Source organism: Sphaerodactylus townsendi, linkage group LG04, assembly GCF_021028975.2.
Source record: "Sphaerodactylus townsendi isolate TG3544 linkage group LG04, MPM_Stown_v2.3, whole genome shotgun sequence".
Classification (NCBI taxonomy): Eukaryota; Metazoa; Chordata; class Lepidosauria; order Squamata; family Sphaerodactylidae; genus Sphaerodactylus; species Sphaerodactylus townsendi.
This window is the reverse complement of record NC_059428.1, coordinates 26,738,058-26,755,054: the sequence shown is the minus strand read 5'-3', so window position 1 is coordinate 26,755,054 and position 16,997 is coordinate 26,738,058. Positions and strand designations below refer to the sequence as shown.

The following is a 16,997-nucleotide window of genomic DNA, read 5'->3' as shown; positions in this document are numbered from 1 at the left end:
CTGGAAGCCCCCCTCCCGTTTCCCAAGAGTTTGTGAAAAACAGTCTTTGGAGCTGAGGTACCCCAAGGTTGGGGGCAGATAGCAAGAGAGAGCCACCTGGCTTCCTGCCTCACAAGATAACGGATGTAATTCTTTTCTCATGGGACAGAGGTACCCGGGGAAGCCTAGTTGTCTACAAAGTGTGTGAAGCCATAAAGATCAAGGAAAGAATGCACAGATGGCAGTGGTTACATATAGCAGGCTGGTTACATATATCTTTCTAGCATAACTGATTTGTTGCCTTAAGCAGTTACATTGAATTGGGAGCGCATCTTAATCATACAGAGAACATCTCCCTGACATTGTGCTTAATTAAGGTTTGATGTAAGCTCTGAATTAACAAACCAGATCCAGTCACCATGGTGTGAAGTAGGTAAACAAACCATGGTTTGTGCTATCTATGGTTTGTTCATTTAGAAACTGAAGCCACGATTTGGGCCCTGAACTATGGTTAATGAAACCCTTGGTTTGGTATGAAATACTCATTGAACTAATACAGAGGTAACAAGTAAATAGGCTGTATCTTGATTGCTCCAAGATGGTTTTTCTTTGCTCACACAATCTTATTCTGCCATGTAGCAACTCATTCACAGAGTAGACAATCCTAGAAAAATAAATTTGCATAAGATACAGCTAAGTACACCTAAAGTTGCATAGTACTATTTAAGAACATAAGAACATAAGAACAAGCCAGCTGGATCAGACCAAAGTCCATCTAGTCCAGCTCTCTGCTACTCGCAGTGGCCCACCAGGTGCCTTTGGGAGCTCACATGTAGGATGTGAACGCAATGGCCTTCTGCGGCTGTTGCTCCCGATCACCTGGTCTGTTAAGGCATTTGCAATCTCAGATCAAGGAGGATCAAGATTGGTAGCCATAAATCGACTTCTCCTCCATAAATCTGCCGAAGCCCCTTTTAAAGCTATCCAGGTTAGTGGCCATCACCACCTCCTGTGGCAGCATATTCCAAACACCAATCACACGTTGCGTGAAGAAGTGTTTCCTTTTATTAGTCCTAATTCTTCCCCCCAACATTTTCAATGTATGCCCATTATATATATAATATATAAATATTATATATTTTAATATATAAAATATAAATTTTATATATTTCAAAGAATATATAAGACTATTCTCCCCAAATTAACTTTTTTCTATTTTCTCATACTCCACACTCATAGATTCAAATGGATATGTCATTCATGCTGAAAACGAAGAACCTAGGAAAATCTTCTCACAGACAAGACCTAAGCAGTATGTTACCCTCTTTCCACTCATTTCTTCACTACAAGTACACATACCACAAACGGCTTCACATCTTTGCTCATACTAGGTCCTTCACATGTTTCATAACGTGAACATTTCTTTGCATTTAAGTTCAAACAGTTATTTCGTTGGGCCAAGTTTTTTTATATTAAAAAAACCTACCCAGCAGCTATGTCAAGTATAAAAAAAAGGTCAACATCCTCACCAAGACATTCTGCAACTAGAAATTTTCAAATGAAAGGAACTCATGAGTTATAGTTGAGAACATGTAAAATGTAACTTGTTCTCTCTATCTCTCGTATATAAAATCCATCCTGCCTATTGCTACCAAAGAAAGACAAGCACAAGTAAAAACTAAATCCTTGCTTTAAAACACAAGATCACAAGGTCCAAACATCTATCAGAATACTGAAATACAGGAACATCTGTACTAAACCTTTAACACTCTGTTTTAGCAAGTAATAGCTGCCTGGGTTTACTGGAAGAGTTCCCAAAAGTGAAAGCCTAGATGAAGATCAAATCTATGATTTAATAGTTACTTGGAAACTTTTAATGGTGTCATAGAATCAAGCTAACGACCCACCTCCAAAAAAGGTCATCTATCCTGGGCCAGTGCAAAGACTACTGAGAGCAAATGAGTCTATATATCTGAAGCAGACAGTTTAAGGTATTTAAGCATGTCATACAAAGTATGCTAATTGGGTCTTCCCAGACAGCCACTAGCCGCATCCAGGAAGTGATGTCATGATATCCCATACCAGTGATGGTACAGAGCAAGATGAGCCCAACAGTGCATTGGTGCTCTCCACATCATATCACCCCAAGCAATTATTTCAATGCAGAACAGTCCTGTCCTGCAACATCTGAGCAGCTCAGTGACTTCAGTAAGAGCCGCCCGGCTACAATTTTGCCCTGTTCTGTAGCAGAAATTGCCAAAACCATCAGAAAGAACTTACCAAAGCTACCGTGGGTTTCAAGCCAAAGACGTTCCGCCGTTTTACGGTCAGCACATCAACATCCTTTGTGTCATCGTCGTCTTCATCATCTTCAAAGAACTGCACAGATGGAGTTTTCAAGTCCTTGCACATTAGTGGTTCCTCTTCCAACTCAGACTCTCCTTGAGATGAATCCTCCTCCATTCTGTTGTCTTTGCTGCGAAGCTCTTGGATCTCCTCTCCTGCTAACGTCACTGTTTCACTGAAGAGTGTCCTGCATCTCTCTACTTCGTTGTTGCTTAAGGAAGGTGGTTCTTTCTCAGAGTGATCTGCCCCCCTGAACAAACATTCTTTTTCAGGGTTGCTTCCAAGCATTTTCTTCTGGGCTTTCTGAAGAAATCTCACACGAGGGGCCACAGCAAGTCCGAGGGAGCTGCAAAACAAGCAAGCACGTTGTGAGAATAAACCCTCCTTGCAGTTCCTGAAAATGGGCCCACACATTTCTCATCCTTCCTTAAGAACCAGTTCAGAGAGAAGATGTAATAGTGGAGCAGAACAGCATATGCGCACATGAAGTTGCCTTATAATAAAATGGCCTGTTGGTCCATCAAGGTCAGTATTATCTAGTCCAGGGGTCTGCAACCTGCGGTTCTCCAGATGTTCATGGACTACAAATCCCATCAGCCACTGCCGGCATGGCCAATTGGCCATGCTGGCAGGGGCTGATGGGATTTGTAGTCCATGAACATCTGGAGAACCGCAGGTTGCAGACCCCTGATCTACTCAGACCAACAGCAGCTCTGCAGGGTCTCAGCCTGAGGTCTTCACATCATCTAATGCCTGGTCCTTTTAAGTGGAATGCCAGGAATTGAACCTGGGACCTTCTGCATTTCTACATGTGCACAGGAAGTGGGAGTTTGAAAAGGCTATCACCAGACCACTCTAAACTTGAAAAGGTCATCTGGAGATTGCCGCTCTCACCACAGATGGGATTCATGAATCCATGTCACAGGAGAATTCCAGCTCATTCACCCATGAGCAACAACCTTTCCCCTTCCCCCATGTCTTTTTTTCCCCTAAATTAAACCATCTGAAAAGTGGAGGGAATCAGCTCGACAGTATACAAGGTACATCTCCTATTCCTTTCTAAATAATAATAAAGAAGGACTGCCTTTTGGGAAAGCAGCAGTTCAACAGCATATATCACCACAACACAGCTAGCAATTGCTGAGTCTGACTTCTCTACCGGTGATGAATTCTACCAAAAATCATCACAACGGGGATATATTAACAAAGGCTGATTCCGCATGGGCCAAAAACAGCAGTGTGAAAACAGCGAAAAAGGGTTTTAAACGATGTAAAAGGATTTAAACCATTTTCATACCGTTTTCACACTGCTGTTTTGGCCCGTGAGGAATCAGCCTTAGATATTTATACACCTCTTTTCCCCCAATGAGAACTCAACGTGCTTACAACACTGTTCTTTCCCTTTTATCATCACAACAACCCTATGAGGAAAGTTAGGATGAGACAGACTGACTACTCCAAGGTCACCCAGTGAACTTCAATAGCCAAATGTACCTTTGAATCTCCCATATCCTAGTTCAATGATCTAACCACTACATACAACCCACTAAGTTAAATAGTCCTTCAGCATTTGTTTTTGCTCCTTGCATGGGACGTCAAAATAGGGAAGGAAGGGTAAGTCAAGCACCAAGCTACATGGCTAGAAGCCTGCACTGGGCTTATAAGGATTCACAAGAGATAATCTGTAGGTACTGCAAGCTATTATGGTATAGCAGCCTGCAAATCCTTGCCAAAGGTATGCTTGCTATAGTATCACTAGCACAGGTCTCGATTCCAAGCAAGATTTGGCAGTTGCTATTTTATTTTTGGTTTTCACTGAAAATGTTTTCAACTATTACTATGCCAGCTAGAACCACAAGGAAAGTCAGGATAGAAATGTTTGAATGAATGAATAAATAAATAAGCCTGGAAGAAAGTAGACAGGTTCAAGAATCCATGTCTGATTCCACACTCTCTTAGTTTCTCCACTCAGGAGAATTCCACACCCCCTGAGTCTCCTCACTCAGGAGAATTCCACACCCCCTGAGTCTCCTCACTCAGGAGAATTCCACACCCGTTAGTCTCCTCACTCAGGAGAATTCCACACCCGTTAGTCTCCTCACTCAGGAGAATCTGTGGCTCTGGATATCCTTGCTGGCACCAGGCTATTAGACTGTCTGAAGCATTAACAATGTATTAAACTATGTTAGACTAACATGGTTAGTACAAACTACAAAAATGGTTTTCTGAAATGCTGCCTCAATCTCCTTCCTGTTATGGACTATTTTCCACAATATAGGAATTCCAGAAGCTCTAAATGGCAAATGAGCATTCAGTGTTTAATGGGACAGCGTACAAGGTCCCAGGACAAATTCTTGGAACTTCCAGTTAAGAGATTCAAGTGGCTGGTGGTGTGGAAAATTGCTGATGGCCTGGAGAGCTTATGGTAGTCATGGTAGACCTTGATAGACCAAACGTAGCTTCATGTGCATGCGGATACCACCAGGCTCACAATTACACACTGATGGGAAAACTGTGGAAAGATTCTCAAGCTATCCTTCCTAAAATGTAGATGATCCACACACAAAAGAGTCAGTAGCTACGCATCAGTTTCTCCCTTCAAACCCGTATCCTCCTTTAGAAAAGAAGATTATGCTCAGCCAAATTGCCTACTGAGCTTTTTAACATTCAAAGACCATTTAATTAAATAGTTATGGACTGTAGCTTCCCATTCCCCTCTAGCTGCAGAGCCTTGTCAATAGTCATGAATACGACTGGCTGGGCAAAACTCTGCTTGTCCTGCGAACGTTTTTTTCCTCCAAGCGTTACCAGGTGAAATTAAGTATTTCATTTTGTACGACGGGATGGAAAACAGCAAGAAGCTTTCACATTAAAAGGAAAGCTGCTTTAAACTTAGTTTCCAGGAAGAGAGTGCTGAAATGTTTCACCCCAACACTCCCTGCCAGAGAACTGTTGGTTTCTACTGGGCTAAACTCTCATATTAATTATTGAAGGACTGCACACAGTCTCTGCACAATTTGAGATAGCTCCTGTCCAGCACATCCTTGACAAGAATGACGAGAAAATATACGTAACAGAAGCCTTTTGAGGCCGAGAGTGGGAAGGTAAATTGAGGCAAGCCCCTGAGCGTCAGCTAATTCTATCATTCAAAGCTGAATATTTGTGAACTCACGAAATGGAGCAATGCGGAAACGGTAAGGCCGACAAATTTCAGCGCCGAGAATGCGTGCGAAAAAGTACATTTGTTTTCAACCAGCCTAATAATTTTTGCAGCAAGAAGATCAGGGAGAAGTGGACAGTATTTTTAGCACACCGTCACATCTTCTTGAGGGATGTATTTTGCACCCCCGGGGCTCAAATAGCAGCGGCCTCACAGAAATACTATCTGACGGGAGTGGACGATTCCTGAGGCAGGGGATGATTTTGAAGGGAGGGTGGTAATTCTGCAGCAGATGGAACCTTCCTCCTCCAAGGAAGAGCTAGTGCTTTGCCGTAGCAATATTCTTGTGTATAATTTTGGGACTGGGTTAAACGTGTCCTTTTTATCCCTCAGATTGAGAATCACATGAAGAAGAAGAAGAAGAAGAAGAAGAAGAAGAAGAAGAAGAAGAAGAAGAAGAAGAAGAAGAAGAAGAAGAAGAAGAAGAAGAAGAAGAAGAAGAAGAAGAAGAAGAAGAAGAAGAAGAAGAAGAAGAAGAAGAAGAAGAAGAAGAAGAAGAAGAAGAAGAAGAATTTGGATTTATATCCCCCCTTTCTCTCCTGCAGGAGACTCAAAGGGACTTACAATCTCCTTGCCCTTCCCCCCTCACAACAAACACCCTGTGAGGTGGGTGGGGCTGAGAGAGCTCCGAGAAGCTGTGACTAGCCCAAGGTCACCTAGCTGGCGAGTGTGGGAGTGTACAGGCTAATCTGAATTCCCCAGAAAAGCCTCCACAGCTCAGGCTGAGCTGGGAATCAAACCCGCTTCCTTCAGATTAGATACATGAGCTCTTAACCTCCTACGCCACTGCTGCTCAAACATGAAGTGACCTTCTGCGCAATCAGACTCTTGGACCATCAAGGGCATTCTGTCACTCAAGACTGACAGGGATTCTCCACAGTTTCACTCGGAGGTCTTTCACATCTCCTTCCACTGGACCTTTTAGCTGGCGATGCCAAGGATTGAACTTGGGACTGTCTAACTGCCAAACAGATGTTCTACGGCTGAGCCAGAGTCCCTCCTGAAGTCATTTTGGTTGTAAGGTGCTTGGGAGCCAGTGAACGGGAGCCATGGCAGCCAGTGTGATAACGTGCTTAGTGTTGGACTAGGATTTACCAGAGCCACATTCAAATTTCCACTACCGCACAAATTAAGTGGATGATCTTTATCCAGGGACTCTCTCTCAGTCCAACCTACTTCACAAAAACGCATTAGGGGAATAACACCGCTGTAAGTCCCCACCAAGGTGAAAGTGGGTTATAAGCATCAACGTAATTAGGTAAGCGAGGCTGACAGACAGTAGTCGCTTGGTTGACTTTCCTGTAGCTATTTGAGACGTCACTCATCTGTACAGCACTAGCGGAATGCATTAATACTGAAATAAAGTTGGTATGAGATAAATACTGATATCCACAGAACATTTCCTGCTCCCTCACCCCACACCCCATGCATTGACCGCCTCCAGAGCAACTGGTTGGCCACGGTATATAAAGCCTTACGTTCTTATACAAAAACGTGTGAAGGCCCTCCTCCAGCCCCTCCCTCCATGCACAAAGAACTCTGTAAGTGTGAGATGTTTCCCACACTTCCGTCTCTTCGCACATTGCTGCCCACGGGGCTGTGTCCAAAGTGGCGGCGGAGTTTTAAAGCATAATATATCACACCACCATTATGTAATAAACACATCTAAAAATCTGTCCCTCAAGCAGTTACGTTCTCCAACTGACAAGAGGCAAGCTGTTGAAACTAAGCCCCTATTAAGCATCTTTATCTGGTGTGTCAGAGTCAGGGAAGCAGATAACTTTCTTTTGAAGGACAAAATTTTAATCCAGTTCCTGCAGAGAAAATGGTTTCTCCGCTATTGCATCTGCAGAACGTCGACCGGTGCAGTCACAATTTTTTTATCCCCCATCCTGGCAGTTAACAAATGCAGCCCCCCCCCCCCCCTGCCTGCCTCAGAAATAGCTTAACAACATCCTTTGAATAAAAGCTGTTATCAAAATAAAAGTTCGGCCCCCTGAAATTTTCGTTCGCCACGACTACCAGGTTGCAGCCTTAACAATAGCAATGCCACACTAAAGCGTCTCATCAGTATTCCGAAATGAGACTACAGTGCTTAAAAGATGGATGTAGAGTTTTGCTTTAATGCCTCTCATGCTTTAATGCCTCTCCATGCCCCCCAAAAAATAAAAATCCAATGAGTAAGCAGTTCCAATAAAGTCTTGCAGGGAGAACCAGGCTTCAGAGCAAACTGAGCAATTTGTAGGCTCCATTAAGTTACAGATTTTTGCTTCGCTTAAAGGCAGAGTTCCCACCTGGGGTGGGAGGGGGCGTATCTTAAGCTTTTTAAGTTTAATCAATGTGTGAATGCTTTGCGGTCTTTTAAAGTGGGTCACCATACTAAGTAAATTTGGACACGGGCATCGCCATACCAGAAGAGGTTGAAAGCCACAGGCTCAAAGGGTTTTTCTTCCAATCCTGTTCGATTAGACTGGCTCTATTGAGCAACACCTTTCCTGCAGAATCAGAAGTGTCCTGACGTGGGTAGCCCAGGCTAACCTGATCTTGTCAGATCGCAGAAGCTAAGCAAGGTTGGTACTGGTTAGTTCTTGGATGGGATATCTCCAAGGACGTAGGTAAGGGGGGGAGGGTTCATGGGTTCAGCAGTGGCGTAGGAGGTTAAGAGCTCGTGTATCTAATCTGGAGGAACCGGGTTTGATTCCCAGCTCTGCCGCCTGAGCTGTGGAGGCTTATCTGGGGAATTCAGATTAGCCTGTACACTCCCCCACACGCCAGCTGGGTGACCTTGGGCTAGTCACAGCTTCTCGGAGCTCTCTCAGCCCCACCTACCTCACAGGGTGTTTGTTGTGAGGGGGGAAGGGCAAGGAGATTGTAAGCCCCTTTGAGTCTCCTGCAGGAGAGAAAGGGGGATATCAATCCAAACTCCTCCTCCTCCTCCTCCTCCTCCTCTTCCTCCTCTTCTTCAAACCCCCCCACTATATGTCTGAAGCTCTGCTCCCCCCGCCCCCCCGCCACAGGCTGGGCTTCCAGCTGGCAGTCCCTTCTTCCCTCCCCTCTGGAGGGGCCACACCTATCAAGCCCCTCCTCCCCGGCCTTAGTGCTTATAAAAGCAGCTCTCTGAGGTCAGGGACAGCAGTCTCTTCTCCCCAGAGGGGAGGGAAGAAGGGACTGCCGGCTGCCGGCTGGGCTTCCAGCCAGTAGGGGAGTGGGGATGCAGGGGGCAGGGGACAGAGGAGGCTGCCATCCCCGGCCTCGGAGCACTGAGTCTGGGGGCAGAGCTTTGGGGGAGGCATGGCCACGCCCTAGGGGTGGGTTGGGGCAAACCCACCCCATAAAAAATCTATAGCTATGTCACTGGATATCTCCAAGTTAGTCCAGAGTCTCCACACAAAGGCAGGCAGTGACAAGCCACCTCTGTTTTGCCCCTTGCCTTGAAAACCCTATGGGGTCACCATAAGTTGATTGCAACTTTCTACCACGTGACTCAGAGGACAGAGGACTGGAAGGGAGAGGGGTCTATAAGGCAAGGCATGGTTCCTTAGCTCTAGTCGGAAATGGGAAATGCTCTAAAAGTAAGCTAATTAAAAAAAAACATAGCACAGCATCACCATACCTGATTAGCCAGCCCCTGTCCCCTATTCTGTAGCAAAATTCCCAACAACAGAATCCCTTTCATGCTAGCCATGGACCGGCCCAGTGCAAAACCAATCAGATTTTCAGGGCCACCGAATGGCAACTTCCCTCTATTAAAAACCATTTCAGTAGAATGCAGAATGGAAAAACTTGAAAGCAGGAATTACGAAAGGTCATCAAGATCAAGGTGAAGGACAGAGAATGTGAGCTGGAGAACAGGAAGCATATACACTAGCTTTTCACTCACTAGAGCCGGTGAGCAAAGGGAATCATTGGGACAAAATTCGGCAGGGAAGGGGATTCGGCGGGGAAGGGGATCACTCTGGCTGCCTTGGAGTTGGGCAAACAGTTTGACTTGCTTCTCCTGTTTGGGTGGCCTAGTCTCTCTTCCAGACCTCTATCTTTGGATTCTATAGGAAAGGCACTTCTTAATCAGGCTCATCTGCTCGAATAAGATAGAATTATAGAGTTGGAAGGGACCACAAGGGCCATCCAGTCCAACCCCCTGCCATGCAGGAATACATCATCAAAGCACCCTTGACACATGGCCATCCAGCCTGTTTCAAAACCTCCAAAGGAGGAGGCTCCACCGTCCCCCGAAGCAACACATTTCCATTGCTGACTAGCCCTTATTGTCAAGAAATTCTTCCTAATGTTGAGGTGGAATCTCTTTTCCTGCATCTTGAATCCATTACTCCTCCTCCTAGTCTCCGGAGAGCAGAAAACAACCTTCCTCCCCCTTCAACGTGACATCCCTTCAAATATTTAAACATGGCTGTCATGTCAATTCTTAACCTTCTTAAAAGCACAACCTTCTTTTTTTTAAAAAAACACATACCTCCCTGTAATAGCATATAGCTCACAGTTTTCATAACAAAACAAATCCAAATTGCTCAGTCGTGAGGGAAGATTTCAAGATCCCTATTCACATTTTGCATGCAGCTTTATAGTGGGAACAAAAAAGCGTTGTGAAATGAAACTTTTTTCCTCACAGCACAAACCCCCCCCCCTCTTTTCTTTGATTCTGCACCGGTGCAGCCCCATCTTCTGCACGGTGGCTTCATAAGAAACAGGTGTCTGTGTGAGTCCTCCTCCACCACCCCCCTCAAATCAAAACTAGGTTATTTGCTCTAATATGGATGTCTTTCTGGCCAACGTGTGGAAAAGTGGAAAGGTACATTACAGCCCAATCTCACCTGATCACAGAAACTGAGAAGGGTCAGTACTTGGAAGGGAGATCCCCAAGGAAGACTATGAAGAGCAGTGTTTCCCAACCTTTTCAACATCACGGTACCCTTGACCTCACTCTTCATATCTCACAGTACCCCGCCATTCCCCCACCATCCCCTCCAAGTGCCCCTGCTTACCACCACCCCCCTTCCAGGGTGAAGGGAAGAACTGGAGAAGGGGGGTGCGGGAATTGGCTGCTGACCTTGTGGCAGGCCCTGCCTCCTGGGCCAGCTCCATGTCCTTACTGGTGCCGGCGGGATACACCACAAAAGTGAGGGGGGCCAGTAGTGTTGCTGCAGTACCCCTGGGACATACTCACGGCACCCCAGGGTACTACGGAACCCTGGTTGGGAATCGCTGATGAAGAGGAAGGCAATAGCAAACCACCTCAGCTTCTCACTTGCTTTGAATGCCCCTTGCAAGGACTGACCTTATGCATGCAATACTACACCAGAATCTGCTATCTAAAATAGGCCACATTGTACACTCTAATGCAGTGGTTCTCAACCTGTGGGTCGCGACCCCTTTGGGGATCGAGCGACCCTTTCACAGAGGTCGCTTAAGACCATTGGGAACCACATATTTTCGATGGTCTTAGGAAGCGAGACACTGGTTGGGGGTCACCACAACATGAGGAGCTGTATTAAAGGGTCGCGGCATTAGGAAGGTTGAGAACCACTGCTCTAATGGGAGCCCATCTGCCTCTAGTCTCGACTTGGGCATAGGAATAAGCCCTAGTAGCACTTAACAGGGAAAAAGCTCTTCTGAGGCCTATTTTGGAGTCCATGGTGAAACAAAAGGGATTAAAGAATCTCTCAAAAGTGTGGTAGGGAAGCCTGGTCTTTGGGATCAGATGGGGTGAGGGGAGAGACACATGTGAGAAGGGTTTAGGATCCTTGATCAGCCTTCCTGAATCTCCAGCTGCCTATCCATAATGCAGAATAACACTGCAGTACAGAACGGCTTTAATATTTTTACAAACAATGGTTGTGTAGGCTAAAAGAGCCTCAAAAGTAGTACAGAGCTATTATGTGTAGTATCTGGTATTAAAAGGTAGCAGAAGATAATTAAGTATTTACTGATTGATGTTTTCTGTGGTTGGCCTAGATCTATATATTAATGAGCTGTGTTTATATATACTAATTATTTAGTTTATATATACTAATTATTAAAAAGAATGCTGTCATTTTCAACGGGAAATAGAGCAGTCATTGTTGGTGCCGTTCAAATGAAATCAGCCACACATGCAAAAATGTAGAGTTTTACAAAGCCCTTTTAGCATCTGTAATTAATAGAGATAAATAGCACTTACAGGGCATATTCAGCCACAGGTAGCTTGAATACGTCGAATACGTCTTTGTTCTTCATTAGGTAGACGGATCGCAGATAGGAAACAAAACACTGAAAGGGGAAAAGGGAAAAGAACTACAGTTAAGATTATCCAATCCAGTATTTTTAAACTATCCAAGGCCAGATCCTTTACTTCTCTGACTCCCACTCATGCTTCTCTTCCAGTCCACCTGTCCTGTCTGCTTCTTTCCTTTCCCTGCCCATTTATGAGACTTTCTATTATTATTATTATTATTATTATTATTATTATTATTATTATTATTATTATTATTATTATTATTATTATTATTATTATTATTATTTATTATATTTATAAACCGCCCTCCCCCGAAGGGCTCAGGGCGGCGAACAAACAAATAGATAGAGCACAAATAAAATCAAATTTTTAAATAGTTATTAAATATGGCTCTATATGTTAAAATCGACCCCCATTAAAATGCAGCATCTATCAAAATTACCGATGGCGTCCTACTCATAGTCCCCTAAGAAAAGAGGTGGGGAGGAAAGAAGAGGGAGGGGGAACGGCAGAGTCCACAGATTTTAGAAAGAGCGGGGGGGGGGGCATCAGCGGCCGGGCTCTCCAAAGGCCCGGTGGAACAGCTCTGTCTTGCAGGCCCTGTGGAATTCATTAAGATCCCGCAGGGCCCGCGTAGCTGGAGGTAGAGCGTTCCACCAGGCAGGGGCCAGAGCTGTAAAGGCTCTGGCCCGGGTGGAGGCCAGCCGCATCATTGAGGGGCCAGGGATCACCAGTAATTTGCCTCTGCTGAGCGCAGAGGCCGATTTGGGACATATGGGGCAAGACGGTCCCGTAGGTACGAGGGTCCCAGGCCGCACAAGGCCTTAAAGGTCAAAACCAACACCTTGAAAACTATTCGGAATTCAATCGGTAACCAGTGCAGGCGGCACAGCACAGGCGAGATATGGTCTCTGGCGGCAACTCCTGTGAGCAAGCGTGCCGCCGCATTCTGGACCAATTTTAATTTCCGAATCAGACGCAAGGGAAGGCCTGCGTAGAGCGAGTTGCAATAATCCAGTCTGGAGGGGACCGTTGCGTGGATCACGGTGGCCAGGTCCAGTTGAGAGAGGAAGGGGGCCAGCCGCCAGGCTTGGCACAGATGGAAAAAGGCAACCCGGGTTACATGGGCCACCTGGGTCTCCATTGAAAGAGACAAATCCAGGTGGACCCCAGGCTACGAACGGAGGAGGCCGGTCCCAATGTAGCCCTCCCATATCGGGCGGCTGGAAATCCCCACCCTCTCCTTCCGCTTCCAGCCAGAGGATCTCCGCCTTTGACGGGTTCAGTTTTAACCTGCTCTGCTTCAACCAACCAGCAACCGCCTCCAAACAATGCTGGAGAGCCGCAGGGGCGATGACCGTTCTCTCCATCGACAGAATGAGCTGAGTGTCATCAGCGTACTGATGACAGGTCAGCCCAAAGCTCCGTACCAACTGAGCAAGGGGTCGCATATAGATGTTAAATAATAGCGGGGACAACAGTGCCCCCTGAGGCACACCACAATGAAGTGGGCACCTCCGGGAAGCTTGGTCCCCGCACCACACTTGCTGACCCCAGTCCCGGAGAAAAGAGGCAATCCACTGAAGGACAGTGCCCCGCACCCCAGAAGCGGCCAGGCGGTGGGTCAAAAGGTCGTGGTCGACCACATCAAACGCTGCGGTAAGATCTAACAACACCAGCAGCGTCGATCCGCCTCGGTCAAGTTGCATACGGAGCGTATCTGTGACAGCGACAAGAACAGTCTCCGTCCCATGCCCAGCACGGAAGCCGGACTGGAAGGGATCGAAGGCCGATGTGTCCTCCAGGAAGCCCTGAAGCTGCTCCAACACCACTCTCTCAATTACCTTCCCCAGAAACGAAAGATTCGAAACGGGGCGGTAATTGGCCAGATCTCCAGGATCTAACGATGGTCTTTTTAAGAGTGGGCGGACCACTGCCTCCTTCAACCCACCCGGAAAAACTCCTTGCTCAAGGGAGCTATTGATGATATTCAACAGGTGGGGTCGTAGCTCCGCCCGGCATGCTTTAATAAGCCAGGAGGGGCACGGATCCAGAGGACAGGTAGTAGGTCTAACAGCAGCCAGGACACTGTCGACAGCATATTCAGAGAGCAGGGAAAACTGGGTCAAACAAATGCCAGAAGACGGCAAGGGAGCCTCCAGTTCATTTATTGTCTCTAAGGTGGAAGGAAGGTCCTGGCAGAGCGACATGACTTTATCCGCAAAAAAGCTCATAAATGCCTCACAGCTAATAGCCAATTGGTGATTAATAGAGCCCTTAGACAATGAGGTGAGTGACGAATGATCTGAAATAATTGTGCCGGGCGAGAGCCTAGCAGATCTGCGAGAGGGAGGAGAATGTCCTCGCCTCGCCGTGCCATCTCATAGGCCTTCATAAACGCCCTATAAGATGTTCGGGCAGCCCCGTCCACAAGATTTCCTCCACACTTTCGCTCTAGCCGCCTGAGCTCCCGTTTCATATGGCGCTCCTCAGTGTACCAAAGAGGAGCTAGCAGCGACGGAAGGCGCAGACGAGGAAAATAATAACTGGATGGCATCGGAAAGGCGAAATTCCAGTCTTCCACTTGCTCATCGAGGTGCCAATGAGTTCAGGGTCCCATAGAGCATTCAGGATGAATGGGATCCATAAGTCTCAGCGGGCATAAATCCGCCCGTCGCCCTAGACAGGGATGTCATGACATATCCATCAGGACCTTCAGGGCATAATGGTCAGACCATGGCACTCTATCAATAGAGGATATGACCATATCAATTCCCGACCCAAAGACTAGGTCTAGTGTGTGACCTCATGAGTGGGGCCAGAGTTTATAAGGAGAGGCCCAAGCGTCGCCATGGATGACACTAGGTCCGCAGCTACCGTACACGAGGCGGTGTCGACATGGACGTTGAAGTCACCCAAGACAATAAGTCTGGGGAACCGCAACGCCCAGTCAGCCAGTTATTATTTATGGACCTGGCATTTATCAACACCAGTGACGAAGCAGAGTAACCCTGATCCCTACTACCCACGTTCCTCGGGATAGATCGGAGGTCAGAAGGCGGGCGAGCATATCTGCATCTATGAACTGTGTGTCCTTTCCCTGATGGTGCCGGGAAAGGAATACCACCACTGTGCACACTGGAAGTGGCAGCATGTGACTGGGGGGGGGGGGCGTTCTGCAGCAGTATGTCACACCAGAAACCCTGGGACTAGCAGCTTCCTTCCCTCCCCACCCCACCCCGGTGTGCTGGCAGTGGCCCTGCTGCAAACGCACACACTTGTAGTATCACAGAGAGGAAAACTTGTAACTGTGACATGCCTCTGAAGATGCCAGCCATACATACGGGCAAAACATTATGAGCATCTAACCAGACCATGGCCACACAGCCTGGAAAACCCAAAACCACCAGTTGATTCCAGCTGTGAAAAGCCTTCAACAACACACTCACACCCCTCACACAGGGCTTCCTCCTAGAATGTACTTTGGGTAAAATAAAGTTTGTCTAGTGATTCTGGTTATTGTACAGTGCTAAATACCTCCCCACATAACACCCACTGAATATTTTCCATGCTCCTCCCACTGCCTTTCAAAATGACCTTCTTTCCTCCATAGATCTTAAAACTGAAGCTGTTTGCTTCATCCTTGAACACCGTTTTTAAACACCTAATGGAACCTTCAGTGTGGGATTCTTTTGCCCTTAAAACCCAGTGGCTGAAACAACAGCATCAGCAACTATATAAACAGCTTTTGCTTGGAGTTTCATATTACCCAGCCTGCAATAAAACACTGCAAAATCACTCCTATAAAATGGAATAACCTGCTGCTACCAGCATGCCCTTTCATTTGGCTGGTAACTCTAGTGTATCATTCATTAAATCATACTATGCTTCCACTGTACTGTTCTGTAATTTTTGTTTTGGAATATACAAGGGCGGCAGAATCATTTTTGTAGCTATATTTTACTGGTTTGTTTTTGGAGTTCTCATTTCATCTTCCGTTCTCCAGAATCCATTATGGAAAATCTATTACTGTATGTTTTAAAAAATTGGGGGGGAAATGCACTAAGGAATTGGGTTATTTAAAAATATATCTTTACAGCTTTTATACATGAATGTGCCCTTTTTGAGCTGCAGAACAAAAACATCCTGTTGGCATGTTTCATTGGTTGCATTATTTACTACATTTTGGCTTGCACGTCATGATTAGTATCTGTTGCTGATATGAGCTGTTTATAGCAAAGGCAGAAAGACTGGAGAATTGCAGGAATTCATCATAAGACATTTAACAACACATTGCAAAATCAAAACCAATGGCTGAAAATGGGTGCTGCCGTTTATATTACTAGCAATGACACAAACTGCAGAACATATCACAAGAATGAGTGTTGAGTGTTTCACATTTGTAGGGCAACCTCAGACCACAGTTTTCCCGTTCAGGTTTTATGGGAAACTATTGTTCTCAGGGAAATTTAGAAAAACCTAATTGTCTCACTAACCTAAATATCTCCCAGGTTTATTCATATAGCAGCAAACCCTAAAGCAGGGGTCCCCAAACTACGGCCCGGGGGCCAAATGTGGCCCCCTGAAGGCATTTATCCGGCCCGCCAGGCATGGCAGCCATGGTAAAACTCCATTCATGTGCAAGTGGGAGCTCGAGGGAGGAAGCTGTTGATTACTGCAATTACATGATGGCACCCCCCAAAACCTCCATGAATTTTCGTACCATTGGGGTTGGAAACCTTACTGCAGTGGCAACTCCTGCTCCGCCCTTCCCTCTTGGCTACTCCATGTGTTGCTCTCAGGCTTTCTGTTCCATCTCACTCCCATACTGGCATCAGCCAGGCTGGTGAATCGCTCATTTCGTTGGCGGCTGCTAGGGAGGGAAGAACCCAGGAAAGATACCTGATCCTGGGTTAGAATGGAATGCCTCATTGGGAAAGAGTTCTGCTTTTTTTTTTTACAGGGGAAGGTGTCTCCACAGCCTCCCCAACTAATATTTAGGAGCCCACACCCTGTACTTGACATACTTTGGTCACTGTTCTAAAATAGACCATGACAGAAAGGCTGAAAGGTGAAATCAAACATTTTACAATCATTTGTGTATAGGAATTTGTTCATAGTTTTTTTTGTCCAGCCCTCCAACAGTCTGAGGGACAGTGAACTGGCCCCCTGTTTAAAAAGTTTGGGGACCCCTTCCCTAAAGCAGTCAGGCTGGCCTCTACA

General features: G+C 46.1%; 1 protein-coding gene across 1 annotated transcript in view; it reads right to left on the bottom strand.

Moving 5' to 3' along the window:
* DDX10 (DEAD-box helicase 10) overlaps positions 1 to 16,997 on the bottom strand; it is a 249,973-nt gene that overhangs the window by 164,585 nt on the left and 68,391 nt on the right. Inside the window, exons 12-13 of the mRNA XM_048495099.1 lie at positions 11,721 to 11,809; positions 2,260 to 2,671 (exon numbers count right to left, since the gene is read on the bottom strand). Coding sequence (XP_048351056.1) covers positions 2,260 to 2,671; positions 11,721 to 11,809 — 501 coding nt within the window. The remainder of the gene's footprint in view (positions 1 to 2,259; positions 2,672 to 11,720; positions 11,810 to 16,997) is intronic.